The sequence below is a fragment of the Dromaius novaehollandiae genome, chromosome 3, assembly GCF_036370855.1.
Source record: "Dromaius novaehollandiae isolate bDroNov1 chromosome 3, bDroNov1.hap1, whole genome shotgun sequence".
In the NCBI taxonomy this organism is placed as follows: domain Eukaryota; kingdom Metazoa; phylum Chordata; class Aves; order Casuariiformes; family Dromaiidae; genus Dromaius; species Dromaius novaehollandiae.
This window is the reverse complement of record NC_088100.1, coordinates 72,730,802-72,749,848: the sequence shown is the minus strand read 5'-3', so window position 1 is coordinate 72,749,848 and position 19,047 is coordinate 72,730,802. Positions and strand designations below refer to the sequence as shown.

Sequence of the window (19,047 nt, the reverse complement as noted above, 5' to 3'; positions counted from 1 at the left end):
ACTTTTTTAAAATTTGTTGAGGAGAAGGAGAAACAGAGCAGAGCGGTCAGGAAAGCCAGCTAGCTTCGCTGACAGGAAGTTGCATTAAGATTGCAACGAGCTGACCATTAAGAGCGCAGTGAATTGGCTGGGAGCGCACCCGAGCACCAAGTAAGGTATACAGCGTGCGGCGCGCTCCAGCTGGAGCCCGGCGGCGCGCAGGAATGTGCAGTGCACAGTGCCAGGGCTGTCCGGGAGGAGCGGGAGACTCCTGCTTGCCGCCCTGCGCCCCGACCCCCTCCGCTCCTTTCTCCTTCTGAACAGATTAAAACAGAGGAAGTAGCACATTGAAGGTTGGGTCTGGCTCGAAATTGAAGTTGTCTTCTCCTGCACAAGGAATGGATTGTTTCAGCTTGTTGTGTCATTGCTGCTGGAGAGGGAGAATTTTTTTTTTGTCTCTGTAATGCTTGATACTTGAGGGAAAACAGCTGGAACTGAGCATACTGGATCAGATGCAAAATGAAACGGGATGCTGGGGAATATGGACTGTACTGTATATCTGCAAAGGTCAGAGTTTTCCCTTGGTCAGTGCTGGAGGAATGCCGTGTCCATCTCGATTCCAGCCTGGAGAGCCTGCAGCAGGAGTAAGGAGCAGGGAGGAGGAAAGGAATATTTTGTAGCTGTGGCAGTTTCTGAATGAGGCAGATGAGGTCTCCTCCTTCCATTTCCTTCCCGTCTCTTTCTTGTGCTGCTGTTTTTGATTTTCTGGGAAGATTGGGGGAAAAAAGAGAAGAAGTCAATGACAGAGTTTCAGTTTGGAGAAGCTGTTTATAACCAGGTTTAAACAGCAAGTTCTGAGATGCCAGACAGACAGACCAGTGACTGACCCAAACCACAGGAGCATAACTGGTATGGTAAGAAGAGCCCTGGGAAAGAGCCCTGCCTGAAACATACTGAGAGAGGACGTGGAAGTAGTTATTACACAATGCATGGGAAGAAAGACAAGGGCAGGAATGAATTTCAATGCCTAGGATCTTACGTTGCACACATTTAGAAATCAAAATGGTATGTCAAACTTTCAGAAAAAGAAAAAAAAAAAAAAAGAAAGAAAGAAAACCCTCAGTAGTTTAAATGTTTCTCTCTGACCTGGGATGAAAATATAACACCAGTTACAGAGCTGCATTGACACAGAGCAGCAGATGAGCTGGGTTAACTTGACCTGAAGGAGCAAGCCGTGGAGCAACTACTTTATTAATATTCCCTTTGTTTCTTTGCCAGTCAAGAGAACAATCCGATGATGAAACAGAGGAGTCGGTGAAGTTTAAGAGGTTGCACAAGCTGGTAAATTCTACTCGCAGAGTCCGGAAGAAACTCATAAGAGTGGAAGAAATGAAAAAACCCAGCACAGAAGGTAAAAAGCAAAGTACCTATGATTAAAAGTGAATGTGTGAATATATTTTTCTGTTGAGAGGGGACAGAAAGCAGAGGAGAGAGGAGGGGCGGACTGCACTTACGGGGCAATGAAAAAGATTGCCTTTTTTATGGTGCATGCATTACCCAAGTAATTACAATTTGAGACTGTAAAAGGAGGGAAGGGACAGTCTAGGATGTGGTTATTGCTGATCTGCTATTCCCAGAGCCTTTCATTAGGAGATTAGAACTTGGTTTATGTTTTATGCCCTGCACTGTGTGCTGCTATAGAGGGAATGAGTAGGAGAAATTCCAGGCAGCTGCCCCATGAGTGTTGCAAGGAGGTAAGCACAGCAGCCTCAACTCTGTTCCCTCCTCTGAGGCCTGGGGCACTTTGCTGTAGGAATGTTGCGCAGGTGAAGCTCTTAAAGTTTTGGGAGGGGAATGGCTGGCTAGTAGCACAGCTGCACTACATGGCATCATCCTGTGGCAGAAGTACAGAAACTGTTAGACATTCTTGTGGGATAGTTGCTGCTTCATGCAGTATTAACTGCTAGTTCTGGGGAAGCCTCCTCACAGTTTGGTTTCTGAATGAGCCATGCTGACAAGAGACAGGGAGGGAGAGAGAGAGAAAGAAAGAAAGAATGGAGAAAGAGGAGGGTGGGGAGAAGGGGAACAGAGTTCACCTCCTGGGAATGCCATGCTGCAGAATTAGATGAACTGTATCCATATGTGAGCACTCAGATTAACGAAGCCTGAGCCTCAGTCATCTCTCTGCAAGTTCTGCTGAAGTCCTCACTGGAGCTGCGGATGCTCACATATGTTAGTGGCCTTTCCAGGATCATATGCTGTGATTCCCTTCAGCTTCAGTGAGTCATATTATGTTCCTTTCTAGTGTATTAAAGGAGAACTTGTGCGTCTTCTTAGGCATGTGGTAGGATGCTGTCAGCAAATTTAGGATTTAGCCTGCCTCTTTCTTATATGATGGTCATGTTATTGGCCAGAGTGAAAGGCTCAGGCAGTCTAGAGCTCTGGACAGGGCAGCTAGCGTGGTCTGAGAAGATTTTGTTGTCACCTCGTAGGGGAGACAAAGGGGGCTTAAAAATAGGGTGTAAAAAACTGAGTTACCTCAGCAGCAAAAACATGGTTTATGAGAAGGGGCAAAACAGGGCCATATTTTCCCTGCTCTGGGGAAAGAAGGACCTAAGAGCTGCCTTTCCTCTCCCACCCTGTGGGCCTGGGTGTGGAAGGCTGCAGGGAGCCATCAGCCAAAGACCTCAGTGGTGGGAGCAGCTGCAGAAACAGCCCGCACAGGGCCTCTGGATGTGAGACAGCTTCCTACAGTTTGACTAAACTTTCTCTTTATTGTGTTAACTGACCATTTTGCTCCAATTCCCTCTCTCAGAGCTCTTCACCTCTGTTTCAAATTCTATTTCATCTCCTTATTTCCTTTTCTCCCTCACTCTTTCACTTAAGTGTCCCAGTTACTTCCAGATTTTTTCCACTGAACTCAGCCACCATGCCCTCCACAGAAAAATCACCAATTAACAATTGTCACCAAGAAAAATGGTTTGCTCTGCTTCCTTCTTTCTCTATCTTTTGCCTGTATTTTCTGTTTTAACTGTAGGATCTTCTGAGTAAGTTATCTATAACTCTGTGTTTGTACTTCTAGCATGCTGGAGCTCCTTTGTAGATCGGCTCTTGGGAAATTGTGTAACAAAAACAATTATTGCTAAATAGCAACATGGATTACTTCTACATAAGCAGAAGACCCCTTAAGCAGGCAAAACATCCACTAGATATGTATAGCTTTTTTTCTCAAGAAGGTTTTCCTAAACCCCAGTTTTTATGTGGCAAGTAAAAAGTGCTGCCTAAATGCTGCCCATCCCCATATCTCATAGTGTAGGTCGATATTCCCGTTTGTGTACATCAGAGGACTCTGCAAGATCACAAAAGATATTCTGGTCAGATTTCGGGATTGCCGTCTGGCTTTCCAGGTTACCTGCATTTGACCGTATAGGTTCTTGAGATCTCTGCTGCTGTTATTTAAATCAGTATAGTAGTGTGAAGTCATGTGAAATTCTAGATGGCTAGCTTGTTGAGGGTTGGCTATCAAATTTGATGCAGTAAGATCAATAAAATTTCGGTAAATTCATTAGCGTTCAACAGCCTTTGTCAAAAGCGTGAGAGTAGGCTCAGTTTCATAAAATTCCCCAAAAGAAGCAGTTCTCAGAAATCTCTTCACAAAGAATAATAATTTTGCCAAACTTTTCTTACACGTTTCCATTGTTTCTTTAAAGAAAAGTTACCCTAGTCCCAGTTCCTTCTCCCACATTTCTAATATTGACTCTTTTATCACATGAACTATAAATCTGGATGATCTGGTAGGCACTAGTATGTGCTAATATCTGAATACGTGATTATTTTGTGTTAATCTTCTCTTAGCTGAACTACTGAATTTTTCCTAATTTGGGGGCACTTTTTTATGTAAATCACATCTACATCTATGTCATGTTGTGTTTTTTTTATCATGGATTGACTCCAAATAACATCTGTTACAGTGTTGACCCACAAGGCATATTTTGCAAGCTGTTTAAAAACATATTTACTCAACAGATTAAAATAGTTTATCAACACGTTTTCAGTCCCAGAAGAAAGTCTATTTTCTGTTCAAGTCAAGAATTAAAAGAGAAAAAATCAAGTTGTACACTTCAGTGAAAGTGGTGCTAAAATCAGACTCCAATCTATACCCCAAGTGCTCAGGAGTGAAAGTGATGTGTCAGATATGATCCACTATCCCTTCACTGTCACAGCTAGTTTTATCTTGGTAAAAGAGTGTCTTAAGTTGCAGCAAATATGTGTCAAATATGTTTTGCCAACAGAGTGAAGATGAGACTGGAAGCCTGTATAAGGTGACTGCCTTTTTATAAGGCAGCTGTTATTTCATCTTGAAATGTGTGTCCTATTATTGGATGAACTAATTTAGGAAATCATAGATACTTTTGTAGTTGTTCAGATTTAGCTCTTCTGTAACATTGTCGAATCATCAAAGATGAAGGCAAAGTCTACCCCTACTAAATGGAAGTTTGGTTTTAAAAGGAAGTTTGCATGATCATGTTTGAGTTCTCTGCAAGGAACAAATGCAGTTGCATTTCTGTGTGTGTTTCTGATATATATCCATGAATGCCATGAAGTATGTCAGGCAGGACTGAGAAGGATGTGTATTCTTGTTCGACTCTTTCCTTACTGCTGCATCCAAAACCTGAGCCTAAACTTTGCTCCGGAGAAAACACTGGAGGAAAAAGCTTTTAAATGATAAATATGGAAAGGAATTACAATTTCAGGTACTATTTTTCACCCTTCACACCATCCCAAAAAAAGAGTCCTGGCCCTTTGCCCATATCCAGTACTTCTGTTTCAAAAAGTCTTCTTTCCTTTCTGTAATATATAGTTGGTGAAAACCATATGTTTCTGTCATTAGCAGGAGGACACTGTTGAAATTGGCACACCCACAATTTGACCTACATTTCTTTTCTTTGCATGTGTTTGTTAAGTAAATTCTGTGTAGTTAAAATTGGTCCCTCTTCTTCCATCAAAAGCTCGACTTTTCATTTCATCCTTGAGCTCAGCTGTATACTTTTCTGGGACAAATGCTGCTTTCTACAGCAGTGCTGGATGCTATAGTCTATTATTAACTCATCCCAGAACTCTCACTTCACAAATGGAAGGAACTTGTTCAAATTTATCCACCCACAAATACCTTCTGGGTTTCTTATATCATGAAGAAGTTTCCTTCCATTTTAAATGAGTGATGACATGCTTTGTGCTGCTTTTGTCCCCTGTAGGTGTGGAAGAGCACTCACTTGACAATTCTCCTATACTGGATGACAGATCGGCACTTTACTCTGGGGTTCACAAGAAGCAATTCTACTTTGATGGCTCCTGCGAGAAGCAGCCAGAGGATGACTCGGACTCGCTTACTACTTCTCCCTCATCCAGCAGTCTTGATACTTGGGGAGCTAACCGGAAGCTGGTGAAGACCTTTAGCAAAACTGATAGCCGTGGCCTTATCAAGCCTCCCAAGAAACTTGGGACTTTTTTCTCTTACCCAGAAGAGGAGAAGACCCAGAAAGTTTGCCGCTCCTTGACAGATGGGGAGATGAAGAAGAGCCTCGGCTCCCTGAGCCATGGGGTAAGTACAGAAAGCATTTGCTTTTATGACAGCAACAGGCACAAGCACCATCTTCTGGTGTCCCTGGAGGAGATTCAGAGTGTAAGGAAGCAGATCCGATTGAAGAAAATGGATACTAACTATTCCTGTTCCAGAGCTTTTCTCTGCCAGCGCCCTGCTAGGAAAGGAGCATCCCCCACAACTTGCGACCTACAATTACTACGGCACAAAGCGAAAGGGGGTGGAGGTTGTGGCTTCCCAAACAGAAGGCTACGAGGGCGCACTTCTGTCAGCGAGTTCAATATTACCTATGTGGTGGAGAGAAGCCTGTACAGTCACCTCAACCTCTCACAGTTGGTGCGTCCCGTTACTGACAGGACCCTGAGCAAGGCCGACAAGCAGGACCTGAGGAGATGCCTGCTGGAGGAGGATGAGGAGGCCAAGAGGAAGTGGGCTGCCACAGTGGATCGCTGTACTAAAAGGGTTCTCTTGAGAATCCACCAAAAGTCTGTGAGTCAAAGAGTTGCCATGAAGGTGGCCTTCCAGTTTCTGTGAGGTTGCAGTTGACATTTATTGCTTTATACTTTTAACTAAAATTCTGTGCTTTTGCTGCTTTCCTTGCCTTTAGAAACTCTTAAGCACTGTAATTCTTCTGTAAGGGAAAAGTATACTAGTATACCGTGAAGAGTTTGATGCAGTTTCCATGTGCACAGAATAACTCAATCAGAGAAATCAAATATGACAAAATGCTGCTTTTTAACTTCCGCTAGAGCAGAAATTGAGATTATTGATGAAAAGAAGCATTGAGAAGCTATAAAAATGGTTTCCTGATGCTTCATAAATCAGCATCCTTTTAAAGGGATACTGTGAGATATATAAAATTTTTTAAGGATTAGAGCATGCTTAGGTCAACTGTGCTCTGTTTCTCTCCTGCCTTGTGTCATTGCCTCATATTGGCCCTCCCCCTCTCAGTTTCCATCTCATCTGCTGAAGTAGCCCACCCAGCTCTGTAGTTTCAGTCACAGTCACAGCTGCAGACAGTCAGGGAGGTTTACATTATGTAGACACTGACCTCCTGCTTGCTGCTCACCACCACCAGAAGTGTCCCATCTGCACTGTCCCTGGCCACTGCTCCTGCTTTCTAGCATGAGCTGAAGGTGGGCCCTTCCCTCATAGCATTGTGAAAAAAGGAACAAGGGATGGGCAAGAAAGGGAGTGTTCCAGTACAACAAGAAATTAAGTGATTTGAGTACTCCAAAGAAACCCAATTTTTGCCATGTATCTTCCTGCCTAATTGACCCAGTTTTGGTAGTTCCCTTCACCATGATGTCGAGTTTCTTGGGAACTTGCCTTTGGAGCCAGCCAGATCTCCAGAGCTGAGCCAGCTAGTCTGTTGTCTTGACAATTTTGATGTGTTCCCTACTTAAGTGGGTGAAAACAGTGGTAGGCCCATAATATTAAGCAAAATATTTCAGCGAACAGTACAGTAGGAAGAGTTTTTTCCTCTTGAATTACAGCTTTATTTTGGGAGGCTTCTGCCTAATTTCTTCAGGTTTGAGTTATTCAGGATAGGAGAGGGAGATAGCCTTGATCCCTCTGAGTAACGGTTAGTCACCAGTGGGAGCTGACCAAGGCTTGGTGGTTCATTTTTTACTTTTGGCCACAATAGTAGTAGTTTGTTTCTGCCCAGTAGCACGAACGTTCTCTCTCAGCTATTTCACTATTTCTTCTGCATTTACTGCTTGCCTTGCCACTGGCTTGATAGTGTTCCTTTTCATAAACGTACTCAAAAGACATTCTTTCTCCACAAGGACATTACAGTGATAAAAGACACCATACTCACCCATATGTGAGTTGAATAGTAGAGGGGTATGGCAGGCAAAAAAGCATATTCATATGTGCCAGAGATGCCCCATAATAAAAAATGCCCTCTAAAGCTGTCTTTGTAAATACAGATGCCAGAGACAGGCTTGTCGGTTCTTCTAGTGAGTAGTCTACTACACTATAGTAACTTCACTTATGAGAACCATCTGGACTGATTTTTGCTTATTCACAGAGATACAGTCGGAGAAGAAATGGATAGCACTTTGTCATTGTTGTTGTTGAGGAACTCCTCAGTTAACGGCTTCTCCAGCCTTTGGTAAAGGGGATAAATGGTGGGGACTGACTGTTCTTGCTAGCTTTTTCAACACACTTCTTCCTGAAACTGCAAAAAGCTGGTAAACTTCTCTTGACCTCGCAAGTAATGCCACTCCTTCTTCCTAGAAACACTTAATGTTTGTTTGCTGCAACCTCAGGGAAATTGCAATGCCTATGTATTCAGTGGAACTGGTGACTCTGTCTTGCCTTGCCATTCATTTTTGTCATTTATATTTGTTTCAGTGACCTGGACATGCATGAAATTTTCAAATTGTATCAGTTTTTCTTTTCTCACAAAATGATATTTTTGATTGCATGGCCATTCCGTTGAATATCCCTTTCCTCATCCACAGACCTTTTGTTTGGTACAGAATTACTAGGGTCACTGATGGAATCTGAAGGTGAAAGTTGAATGTATGGGGAGGTCCATAATGGGACAATAAGAATCCTTAATATGGTACATTTTAACCAACAGCCATTTTGCTCTTGGAAGAACCTGCTGTAGGAGGAGCTCTGGCTGGTTTGAGAGACGTTTGCTCAGAGCAATTCCAGATGTCTTCTCTGGGATCGCCCTACGCTGTAGGATTGCTTAGAGTGGACTCTTTACAGAAGGACTACGTTACTTACAGTTAGATGCACTATGCTTTAAAAAATGATCTTATTACTTGTGGTTAGTCTCAAATGCTTTCCAAAAACAGTTTTTAAAAGCTGTGCCATAGTTACATTGCCTTCCGCAGAGAAAACATTTTAAAGAATTCTACATCGCAGCACTCTTTTTCATGTGTGTGGGGCCTAAACAAAGCTGTCTGTGAGTTCGAAGAGAGTTATGGTTGGTGCAAAAATTGTCACTGTAGGTATGCAGCACCCAACATACAGCAAGAAAAGAAACTTTAAAAAGCAATTAATGTGTATGCTGATTAGCAGTGAATGAGGCAGGAAGAGAAGTACCTTAACAGAACCAAATAATAGAGTTGTTTATTAAGTGGCACAGTTTATAGGTCTTGCCTCTTTGTAATAAAGTGCCCAAGCGAACCGGTAGTTCTCAGGTAGCGGATCTTCATGCTTATTGTACCAATTGGGCAAATCTTTTGTAGGTTTGATCTGATGCTTAGTTAAGTCTTAAGGTATCTTTCAAGTTCTCCATTGAGTAGTTCAGGCCCTAAAAATGCACAGTTTGCAAATTCCTGATATTCTGCATCCTGTTTGTCTCATGGCTGACTGTAAAGAGAATATTTATAACAGAGATCTGCCTATCGCTAAACACATACTTTAGAGTTGAAACTGTACAAGTAAATTGTAACTGCCATGCCCTCATTTTCCTGGATTGCCTTTTGAGGCTCCTGACAGGGCCAGGTAACTGGCAGTGGATTGTGCAGTTTGTTGTTCAAAGGCAAAAAAAAAAAAAAAAAAGTCAATGTTTTGACCTGTTGGATTGCAAGGCAAAAACTAGACTCTCTCTGAGCCACCCTAAGGAACTGGTCTTTTTTCAAGTGATGCCATAGCTTTAGCAGAGACTCATCTGTCAAATTTCAGTGCTCTGGCTTTGGCTGTGGAAGTACAGCTGCACTGAGTCTGGTTGCCCTTTGCTCTTCGGAGGGAAGCAGTGTCATAACGCTGATTGTTTTTTTAATGCAGGATGATTATGATAAACTGTATCTGTGCATGCAGCCGAGCACAGGGAGTAGCATCTGAGTCACTCCATTAGGTGATAGTGCCACTGAAAATATGACCTACTTTCTCCCAAAAGTAGCAGAACTGCCCTGTACCAGCATGGAGGTGGTGAGAAATACCTCATCTGCAATTGGGGCTTTCTAAGTCTGTCGGGGCACAATGCTTATGAACAGCTGGAGGGGACTTCTTTTCCTCTCCTCTTACCAAGGGTTTGCCCTACAAAGGCCACTAGCATTGCCTGTATTTCAGTGGAAGTTAAGCATATGCAGCTGTTCCCAGAAGGTAGATTATTCAGTGCTTTAGAGAACTGGTTCTTATCTGTTTCAGTGCTAGTGTGGACTGATGGATGAAGGGAGACTTAAGTGCTGAGGTGGAGTTGCCAGGAACCTGGAAAACTTTATGCATAAGATGAACAAACAGTTTCCTCAGACCAAATGTCTTTTTTTCTTTTTAAAAAAAGAGTAGGCAATAGGTGACTCAACAGCAACAGACCTTAGACCAAGGAGTTGTCTCCGGAAGAGACAAATGACTCAAGTTGGTGTACAACAGCATTCTCGATTTGTAATGCTTGAATCTTTGGTCTTCCATCCTTTGTTTGTTCGTTTCCATTTTTGCATATGTTAGTGTTTTCACTGACATTCTCCGAATTGCAGATGTTTGTACTGAGCTAATCATTGTGATACAACTGTTTCTGTCCTTTTTTTTTGCAGAGAACCTGTAGCTTTGGAGGATTTGACTTGACAAATCGTTCCCTTCATATTGGAAACAGTTCTGACCAAATGGTGAGTGTAAGGCAAGAAGGCGCAGGCTTGAAATAGCATTAAATGAAATGCACAATGGAGTTATAATAGGCCTAAGTGTAATTTAGGTCCATAATACCAGTTTGGGGATCCAAGAAGGCAGGGTGTCTTTTTTAACCACAGACTTCCTTAGCTTTGAGAATAACATATCCACCCATATCCATGTGTGTGTGAGTATTTATAAACCATATGTCTAAAGATGCAGGAACAAGTGATCAAAGCATAGATCTGGGGGCACATCTGTGGGCTGTTCCTGTGTCTGGCTTCCTCAGAGCATCTCTCCAGGCAAAACATATGATTACTATACTTTCTTGGTAAAACATTTACTTTTTGGAATGATGAGGCAAGCTTTCATTCAGTGAAGATCTGCAAGTTATTTGGGTAGAAGTCATTGTATAAGTGATTTATTATTTGTTTTCTCATTGTTTTTAAGAGCTGTGGAGTAGATCAGGATCCCATTGTGCTGGGTGCTGTACAGTTGATCTCAGTGCTGAGTTTTTTTTATATATGTAAAAATCTAATAAAATAACTGCCACGAGAATTATTCCTTTTATGTTACTCATGTTGATCCTAGTGTTAATGCTGATCAGACTGCAGCCAAAAATAACTATGAGCCAGAACAGTATATCAAATTAAATTGCCTATATATTTTTTTTTCTTTTTTTAATATCAAGAAGGACTTCTACTATCTCAAGCTTAGCTCTGGTGATTTCTCTGCTTTACTTTAAATTAAATTTAAATTGTAAGAAATGTATATGCCATTATTTTATACTAGCTGATGTTTTTTACATCAGAAATTTCCCCTTAATTGGACTAAACTGTGGGTTATCTTCTTCATCAACTTTCTACTCAAGGAAAAATTTAACTTCCAAAGTCACAGCGTTTATCTTTATACATAGTTAACTTGGCATATTTTGTTCAGGTTATGTTTTTGACATAGGAAAGTGTGAAGTTTAGATGTTAGATTTTCCCTGCTAGCATCAGCAATGGGACAAATACAGTGCACCAGAATAATGTGTGCAGAACCAAGAGCTTTTGTTGAAAACAGGCAAGTCCATTAGTTAGAGGATTTTTTTTTTTCAGAAAAGATCATGCAAAGAGCTATCCTTAATTTGTGCTGAAAGAAGACCAAAAGTTACCAAAGAAATTTTAATCACAAACAACTTGGAAAAAGATGAAAGTATCAGAATTAAAGTGTCAGTTAAACTTCACAGAGACTTTTTAGAACATGATAAAGTAACAAACATGCATAAATTTGGAAAAAAGATAAATCCTTTGTGCAGAATATAGTGTACATGTATTTTAGGGTTTGTTATTTTATTTATCTAAATTGTCCTCTAAGGGTTTATTACACCAAGTCAGAGACCAAATTCAGTAGTCAAATTATTAAATAGCTTTTGGTCCTTTCTGCAGTGTAATTTTTGGTGTATCCTTACCAACAGAGGCTCTGATGGTAGCTCTGATGGAGTTGCCTTGCTGTGGTTCTTGAAGTACTGTAGAGTGGAAGAATGTGCTTACCATGCTGACTGCACAAACTGCCTGAATATGGGCTGAGTCATAAAAATAAGTTCTGTAAAATGTCAACTGATCCATGGTAATTCTTTGTGTATGCTTGTGGTGTAAGTAAATGCTAGGTAACTCAGGCCAGTTTAGAAAAGGTTAAATGAGTTCAAGTCAGCTGGCCTTTGTCATCCACTATACATGGACCGGCTAATTTAGTCCTGCAGTAACCTGTTTATGTGTCTGAGTCCTGAGAATAGCTGTGCGAGTGCAACCTTCTACCACGGTTGGTGGGTTCAGTAGCTCCCTCCCCCCCACCCCATTTTTTTTAACAATTCACAGTAAAACCACAAAACAGGTCATCAAGAGAGGTTAACTGAATGCCTGTCTGAAAATAAGATGTAAATTTAGGTAGTCAAATATAGGTATCCAAATATGTATTTTGCTACGATCTCAGAGGTAACTTGAGTCCTGTTAAGCTGTGGTATTGACCGACATGAGGCACAGCTACTGTTGTGTGTCCCCTTAGGAGGAGGACGCAGTCTGAAACCGTAGAGTTAACTGTCAACAAAGTCGAATACTTAGCTGAAACTCAAAAGGATAAAGGCATCCTAACAGACCCCGACACATCCACACACAGTACCAACAGAAAAGATTACAAATCAGGCCTTAGCAGCAAGAGGAGTATAGAGGAGGACTGACATGGTGGTTCACACAAGGTCTTGAAAGTGAATTTAGAGCAGTGAACAGGACACCATGCTACCATCCCCTCTCTGCCTAGATACCTCTGCAGTGATTGCTGGACTAAGAGGAAAAAATGGCTCTTGCATTTTATAGGTGTAAACCTTGTTTTATTTTGCAGGGCAGAGAAGGAGACTTTGTTTATAAAGAAGTGATCAAATCACCCTCTTCATCCCGTATATCTCTGGGCAAAAAGGTGAAGTCTGTCAAAGAAACCATGAAGAAAAGGATGTCTAAAAAATACAGCAACTCTATGTCTGAGCAGGTATGTAAGATTTGCAATGGACTCTACTTAATATTGTAGATGTGGTAATTAATGTTGATTCCCATTCTTCAAGATATCAGTTGAGGAGTCTGTCAGGCCAGGAAGAAATTTCTTCCGAGAGTGTGTGGTATGGCTTATTTCTGTGTTCTTATAAAATCCCTCACTGTGAAATGGCTTCTTATAGAAGCCCAACTGTGAAAATGCATTTTCAGATTTTTCATTCAAGTACCTCATCAGCAGAAGCCAATGGTTGATGGCAATACACCTCTTGCTCTGTATTTCCATCTTTTTATCTATCATCGTTATTTATTAAGGGAACTGGCCTATGACACAGGGTCACAATAATATATTTAATCTGCAATTTGCACCTTAGTTTAAATTCTGTTCTTCTCCTCTATTACAGATCTATTCTCCATCATACCTTCACCTCTGCAGCAGTCCATTAAAATAGATGTGCAGTGCAGTCAGGGAGGGGCATCGCATAGACGATTTCCCTATTCTTCTTTTTGTTACAGATTTTTATAGCTCATTCTTAAAGGCAAACCTGAAGTGCATTAGTTGTAGAACTAGACTTTGAATTTAGTGGGCTAAGAGTAATTGCTCCATTTTTCCAAACAAATCCCTTTGATATACTTTGGATTCTTTGCTTTGGTGGGCTGTCAGAAATTCTTCAGCGTTTGTTTAAAACCAATCTTTCCACTTGAAATGTGTAAGTAATAGCTTACAAAACCGCTGGGAAAGCAGAGCTTTTTTTGGCAAACATCGCCCTCAAGTGGTCACTTACCAGTCACTGGATCACCAGGGTATACTGGCAGTAATAGAAAAACGAAAGTGGAAATAATAATGTAGTAATGCGCTACCTGATTAATGCAAAGTGTTATTGTTTGTAAAAGGATCTTTAATTAATCAGATTCAGATAACAACCCCCAAATTCTTAAACCTGGAGAGAGCATATCAGGCAGTTTTGTGGACAGTTTTAAGTAACGCAGTGGAATATTTCTTTCTTGTACAAATATTAGCTATGTTTGTTCATAACCGGGAGCAATGCTACAGCTATACTTACACTTATAATTAAAAAATTTTAAGGTCTAACAGTATGATTTGACATTGATAAGAAGATGCTTTGGTGCCTGACTGGCTTCACAGTGTCCCTTTGGAAAGTCTGCCTAAGAAGGAGATACATTGAGAAGTCAGTTTACAATTAGCAATACTTCTGCTCTCTAGCTTGCTCCAAGATTGACTTGACTTCTGAAGTAATATCCTGGGATGACTTTTTTTTCTGATGATTCTGCAGCATGCAAATAATAGGTTGCATCTAGAAGTTTCATGACCACCCATCTGCGCAGAAACTCTTCTTGTATGCAAGCTAGAGTTCTTTTGTTTTCAATTTTTTTGGCACAGTCATTTTAGAGTATTTGTGCCTTCTATCTTTGTGGCATTGTGACTCAAACTATATGCCAGAGTGTCAGTCTGCATTCATAAAAAACAAGCAAAAGCTATTCTGGCCACAAATAACCACTGCTTCGCTTTAACTATGCTTCACATAAGCTGACAGAATTTCAATTTAGGAAAGACCCATTTGGATTCACTGTAATGCTTGGCTGAATTAAAAGAGAAATTGCCTCACCTATTGCATATGCGGCAAAATCTTTTTTTGTATTTATTTATTTATATGTTCTTATATTATGCTTAGGCTGCATTTTCCAGTTAATTATTTTTTTTCCTCTCTTGAAAGTAAATGAGCAAAAGTATCAGTAATTCACTGCAAAAAAAGGTACATTGCTGTGTGTCTGATTTGCAGTGTCTGTTTTGTCTGTTCTCATCTTTATACAAAATTCTGATTCAGAAAGTTGAGTTAAGCTTTAGCTGTTTGGCCAATGCTGCTGGTAAAATAGCAAGCACTTTTAAAACCTTTGAAACTGGAGTTTCATATAGTGTTTCTTTCCACTTCCAGTGTTAGCTATTTCAGACTGGACTTTCTGCTGCTGTCTATGCCACCATGCCCAATAAAATGGGGTTCCTGCCACACCTGGGTGCCACTAAATAGGTTGATACACTTATTAGCTTTCGTTCTGTCTGGTAACCAGCAGGAAAAAACAAGATGTTCCTTGCTCAAAGTCAAACGAGCAGTTGCTGTCATTGCCTGTGTTCATTTACCAAACTGAAATGGTTTGATCTCTTGCAGGAGTCTGGCCCAGATGTTGTGCCAGGTTCTCCGCAGTCGCCACAGCTGGACACCAACTCCCTGGACAAGCCCAAGCTGAAAGCTGGTGGCTCAGTGGAGAGCCTGAGGAGCTCCTTAAGCGGTCAGAGCTCAATGAGTAAGTTCCGCTGTAATTGCGTTGCTTCGTTTTTGTGGCTGCAGGGAGCAGAGATTTCCACAGTAAGTAGAATAGGAGAAAGTCAAAGCAGAAGCAGCAGTTGAAAGTAGAAAGTCTGATGGGTTAGTCATCATGGTTAACAGTGAACAATATCTTCAACTTTTAGCTGAAGAGTGCTGTAAGCTTTTTGGTGCAGAGATGACTATCTCTTTTGTTTTGTGTTTATACAGAGCCCTGAGAAAGTGAAATCCTGCTCTCTGGCTGGGGCTGCTGGGCCCTGTTATTATAATACAAATGATTTGAGTGATTATCAAAGATTCAGATCAAAGGCCACCAGTGAATGGGCACATCTTTACACAGGATTTCTCCTGGGGACTCCTGCTGTTTTAGTTTTCTTTTTAACTTGTTATGGAGAGACCTTGAGATTCTCTCATTGACTATATGAGGAGTATTATTTAAAAATTCTCTAGTTAAGAATGTCTCTAGCAAAAATCAGAGCTTAAGCAGGATCCAGACGGGGACTCTGCTATGAATTACTGAGCAATAGAAGCCAAGAAGTTATTAGGAAAAAAGCCTGAAGTGAATCTGTATCAGGGAACATTTTTTTGTTTGTTTGTTTGTTTGTTTTTTTAAGATGGATGCAAAGTGTCACTTTCTCACTGAGGTTTTTTGTGGGCAAAACTTTGCAGGCAGATCACATCTGTGAAGTACCATAGACAAGGCACAAATTAAGTAACTCCTCGATTAAACGTTGAGGAGATTAATTTGGGAAGGAGTGTAAAATAGGTTCACTAACCCTCCCATCGCATGTATATGAGTGTAAGAAATAACAGCATTTAAGGACTTTTAATTTTAATTACAGTATTGTGTAGAAATAAGTCCCATTTTTGAGGAAGCTCTAACTGGGATTTCTGTCTTGCGTCTGTTTTTGAACCTTCTTCACAAGGAGATTTTTTTCTGTAAACTGATATTTTCTCTCTCACACACATGTGCTTAGGTGGTCAGACGGTGAGCACAACAGATTCCTCAACCAGCAACAGGGAGAGCGTGAAATCTGAAGATGGTGATGATGAAGAGCCTCCTTACAGAGGACCATTTTGTGGAAGAGCCAGGGTTCATACTGATTTTACTCCCAGCCCTTATGATACTGACTCTCTGAAGCTCAAGGTACCACTTGTTTTTGCTTTTAATGGGGGTCAAATTTTTATTCTGACAAAACCACTAATGACAAGCTCTTCAGAAGAACTTTACAATTCTTAGTCTTTTAATGCACTTACATGTGCTTTTTGCAGGCTTTTTACATGTCTTATTCTGATACCTTTAAGATTTGCTTGAATGATAGCAAAATATTACAGACCATAATTAAGTAATTCATAGTATTTCCCTACATCCTAGGAAATACACTTGAAGCAATTTTGCAAGGATTTAAAAAAAAAAAAATCAGAAAAAATACTTGCCTGTCCTGTGAATTAATCCATTAGTTAGTTAATAATTTCTGAAAATCTGGGGAGGAATGTGGATGAGCCTGCATACAGTGTCTTTTAAAGGCTTAATGTTAATATGTCTTGTTTTTGAGCTAATACTGAATTACTCTGCTGACCATGTGTTGTTGGTGCCCTTTAATTTTTCTGAGTATCAGCTTTTGTTCTTTTTATTTGTGCAGTACTCTATCCAGCCTATCTGACTCCTTCCAGGTTATTCATTACTTAAAATTCCAAAGACAGCTAATTCTTATTAAAGCAGATATAAGTAAGGCAACCTCTTGAATGGTACAATGACTATTGTGCATCCACTTATTTGATATAATCAGGAATGTAGTGGGAAAAGCAACAATACAGTGGCATTCCTTCTTCATATACCACCTTTTCTCAGAAAATCTGATGTCAAATTGTGCCCATCTGCACTGAGCAGCCTGAGACTGTTCTCATTTGCACCAGTTTCAGACAGTTACACACCCTCAAGCCATCTCTGCGAAACAGCAGTGGTGCAGTCCAGGGCGTGAGTGGGTTTGCAAATCTGGACTGGTTAGGCTCTCTTCCAGATACTGCTACTGACTTCCTCTGCGATCTTAGGCAAATCACTCAGATTCCCTTTTTTTTCTTCTCCATTTGTAAAAAATATATATATATAAGAAGACATCCTTGCAACAGGTCTGGCTAATCTGCTCAAAACTAAAGGATGTTTTCCTGTAGGCTAGGCTTTGTGTACACAAAAAACTAGGGGAAAATGATGAGTTTGTTTGACTATCCATCAGAAAGCGTGCCTAAATGTCTTTCTTGCTTTCTTGGTCTGCAGAAAGGTGACATCATTGATATAATCAGCAAACCACCCATGGGCACGTGGATGGGCCTGTTGAACAACAAAGTTGGCACTTTCAAGTTTATCTATGTGGACGTATTAAATGAAGAGGAAGAGAAGCCAAAGCGGCCCACCAGGAGACGCCGGAAAAGCAGACCACCCCAGCCCAAGTCCGTTGAGGATCTCTTGGATCGCATCAACTTAAAGGTCCATGTTCTGTCTTTCTGTTTACCCTTCAACTTTGCTTGTGGGAAAGGGGGCACATCTTTGAAGTTACTAGCTGTACAGCATATTACTAATCCTAAGGAACATGATCCCACTTAGTAGAATCAGGCCTTAGCTGCAGCATAGAAATGGCTGAGGCCTGGCAGAACTGCCTGTCATGCTTGATGAGGTGCTGCAAGCTGTATGTGCTCAGAAAGCATAAAGCATTACGTAGTATGGCTGCCAGCTAACACATTTCAAAAGCAATCAGAAAGCATAAAATAATAATACTTACCCTCTCTTTAAGGAGGAAGTTATTTTCCATATTCCTTTTTGGAAGGGCTGGAGATAAACTACTGTGGCTGTAGTTCATCCTTTGTACTGTCTGGGTAGCATGCTACTGAGTGCATTTAATACAGTGCATTCTAAATACAAAAATATGTAGAGCATTCTAATTCTGGCACAGCTATCTCCCTAATATCAGATTGATGTTTATACGATATATAATCCTGTAATTTTGCTGTTATGCAGTGGTTTGCATTTGCTAAACTACTGCTTTTTTCCTGGTAATGAAAATCTCTAGTATTTTTATTCCCAAAGTAAGTTGAATAAATATGTTGTTGTCTTATAGTTCACTCTTTTTCCTGTTTCCTCCTGTGCAGGAGCATATGCCCACTTTTCTGTTCAATGGTTATGAAGATCTGGATACCTTTAAGCTTTTAGAAGAAGAAGATTTGGATGAACTGAACATCCGAGATCCTGAGCACAGAGCTGTTCTCCTCACAGCAGTGGAACTTCTGCAGGAATATGATAGTACGTGGGTTGTTTGGGGTTTTCAAGTTTACTAGAGCTCTGCCAAGAACCCCTTAGAACACAAAACCAGCTCAGGGATTTTGACATTTTTTTCTAATCTAGTTATTTCCTTATTTCCGTGGTCCTCCTGTGTCACAGCACACAGATTTTTGAGGGGTGACTTAAGGGTTGCTTTTGTTCTACCAGAATTCTTTGTTCATGTAAGCCCTGCTCCCCAAATTATTCAAGTGATAGGATGTCAAAAGTACAGCAAATAACCCTTTAAAATACTGATGTTCAAGAATAAGTTCTGAGATAACCATCTCAAAATAAGAAGCTGTGGCATAGAGAATAGGAAGGAAGAGAGCTTCTAGGCTAGAGAGAGGAAATTGGGGGTTACCAAGGGTAAGAAAAAGGTCAAAGCCCAGAGAGCTGTGGGGAAAGGTGATATCAGTTAAACTTTTGGGTTTTTTTACCTGCATATGCATCTGGTCCTTGGACTCTGGGAACTGCAGGATTGTACAGGTGCCCTCAGGTTGTATACATGACAATACAGCAATTTTCAAGAGGAGAAAAACATATCAGTCAGGTGTAAAGAGCAACAGTGGCACAACTGTCTAATATGCAGCAGTGCAACTCTGCCCGTTGTCCAGAGGGTCCCAAGCAAGCGGTAACAAAGATTGTGGAAGCAGGGTGAGCCCTGGCAGTCAAACTGGAGAAGGCCTCTGATGCACAGGACGAAGCAGAGCTGTACCA

At 40.9% G+C, this 19,047-nt stretch overlaps 1 protein-coding gene across 6 annotated transcripts in view; it reads left to right on the top strand.

Moving 5' to 3' along the window:
• LOC112983271 (SAM and SH3 domain-containing protein 1) overlaps positions 1-19,047 on the top strand; it is a 565,928-nt gene that overhangs the window by 532,474 nt on the left and 14,407 nt on the right. For all 6 annotated transcript variants that reach the window (XM_064509183.1, XM_026100264.2, XM_026100262.2 and 3 more), the window contains 8 exons: positions 1,258-1,390; positions 5,235-5,581; positions 10,081-10,152; positions 12,533-12,676; positions 14,862-14,997; positions 15,995-16,164; positions 17,293-17,502; positions 18,162-18,312. In XM_064509183.1, the coding sequence (XP_064365253.1) occupies positions 1,258-1,390; positions 5,235-5,581; positions 10,081-10,152; positions 12,533-12,676; positions 14,862-14,997; positions 15,995-16,164; positions 17,293-17,502; positions 18,162-18,312 (1,363 nt within the window). The remainder of the gene's footprint in view (positions 1-1,257; positions 1,391-5,234; positions 5,582-10,080; positions 10,153-12,532; positions 12,677-14,861; positions 14,998-15,994; positions 16,165-17,292; positions 17,503-18,161; positions 18,313-19,047) is intronic.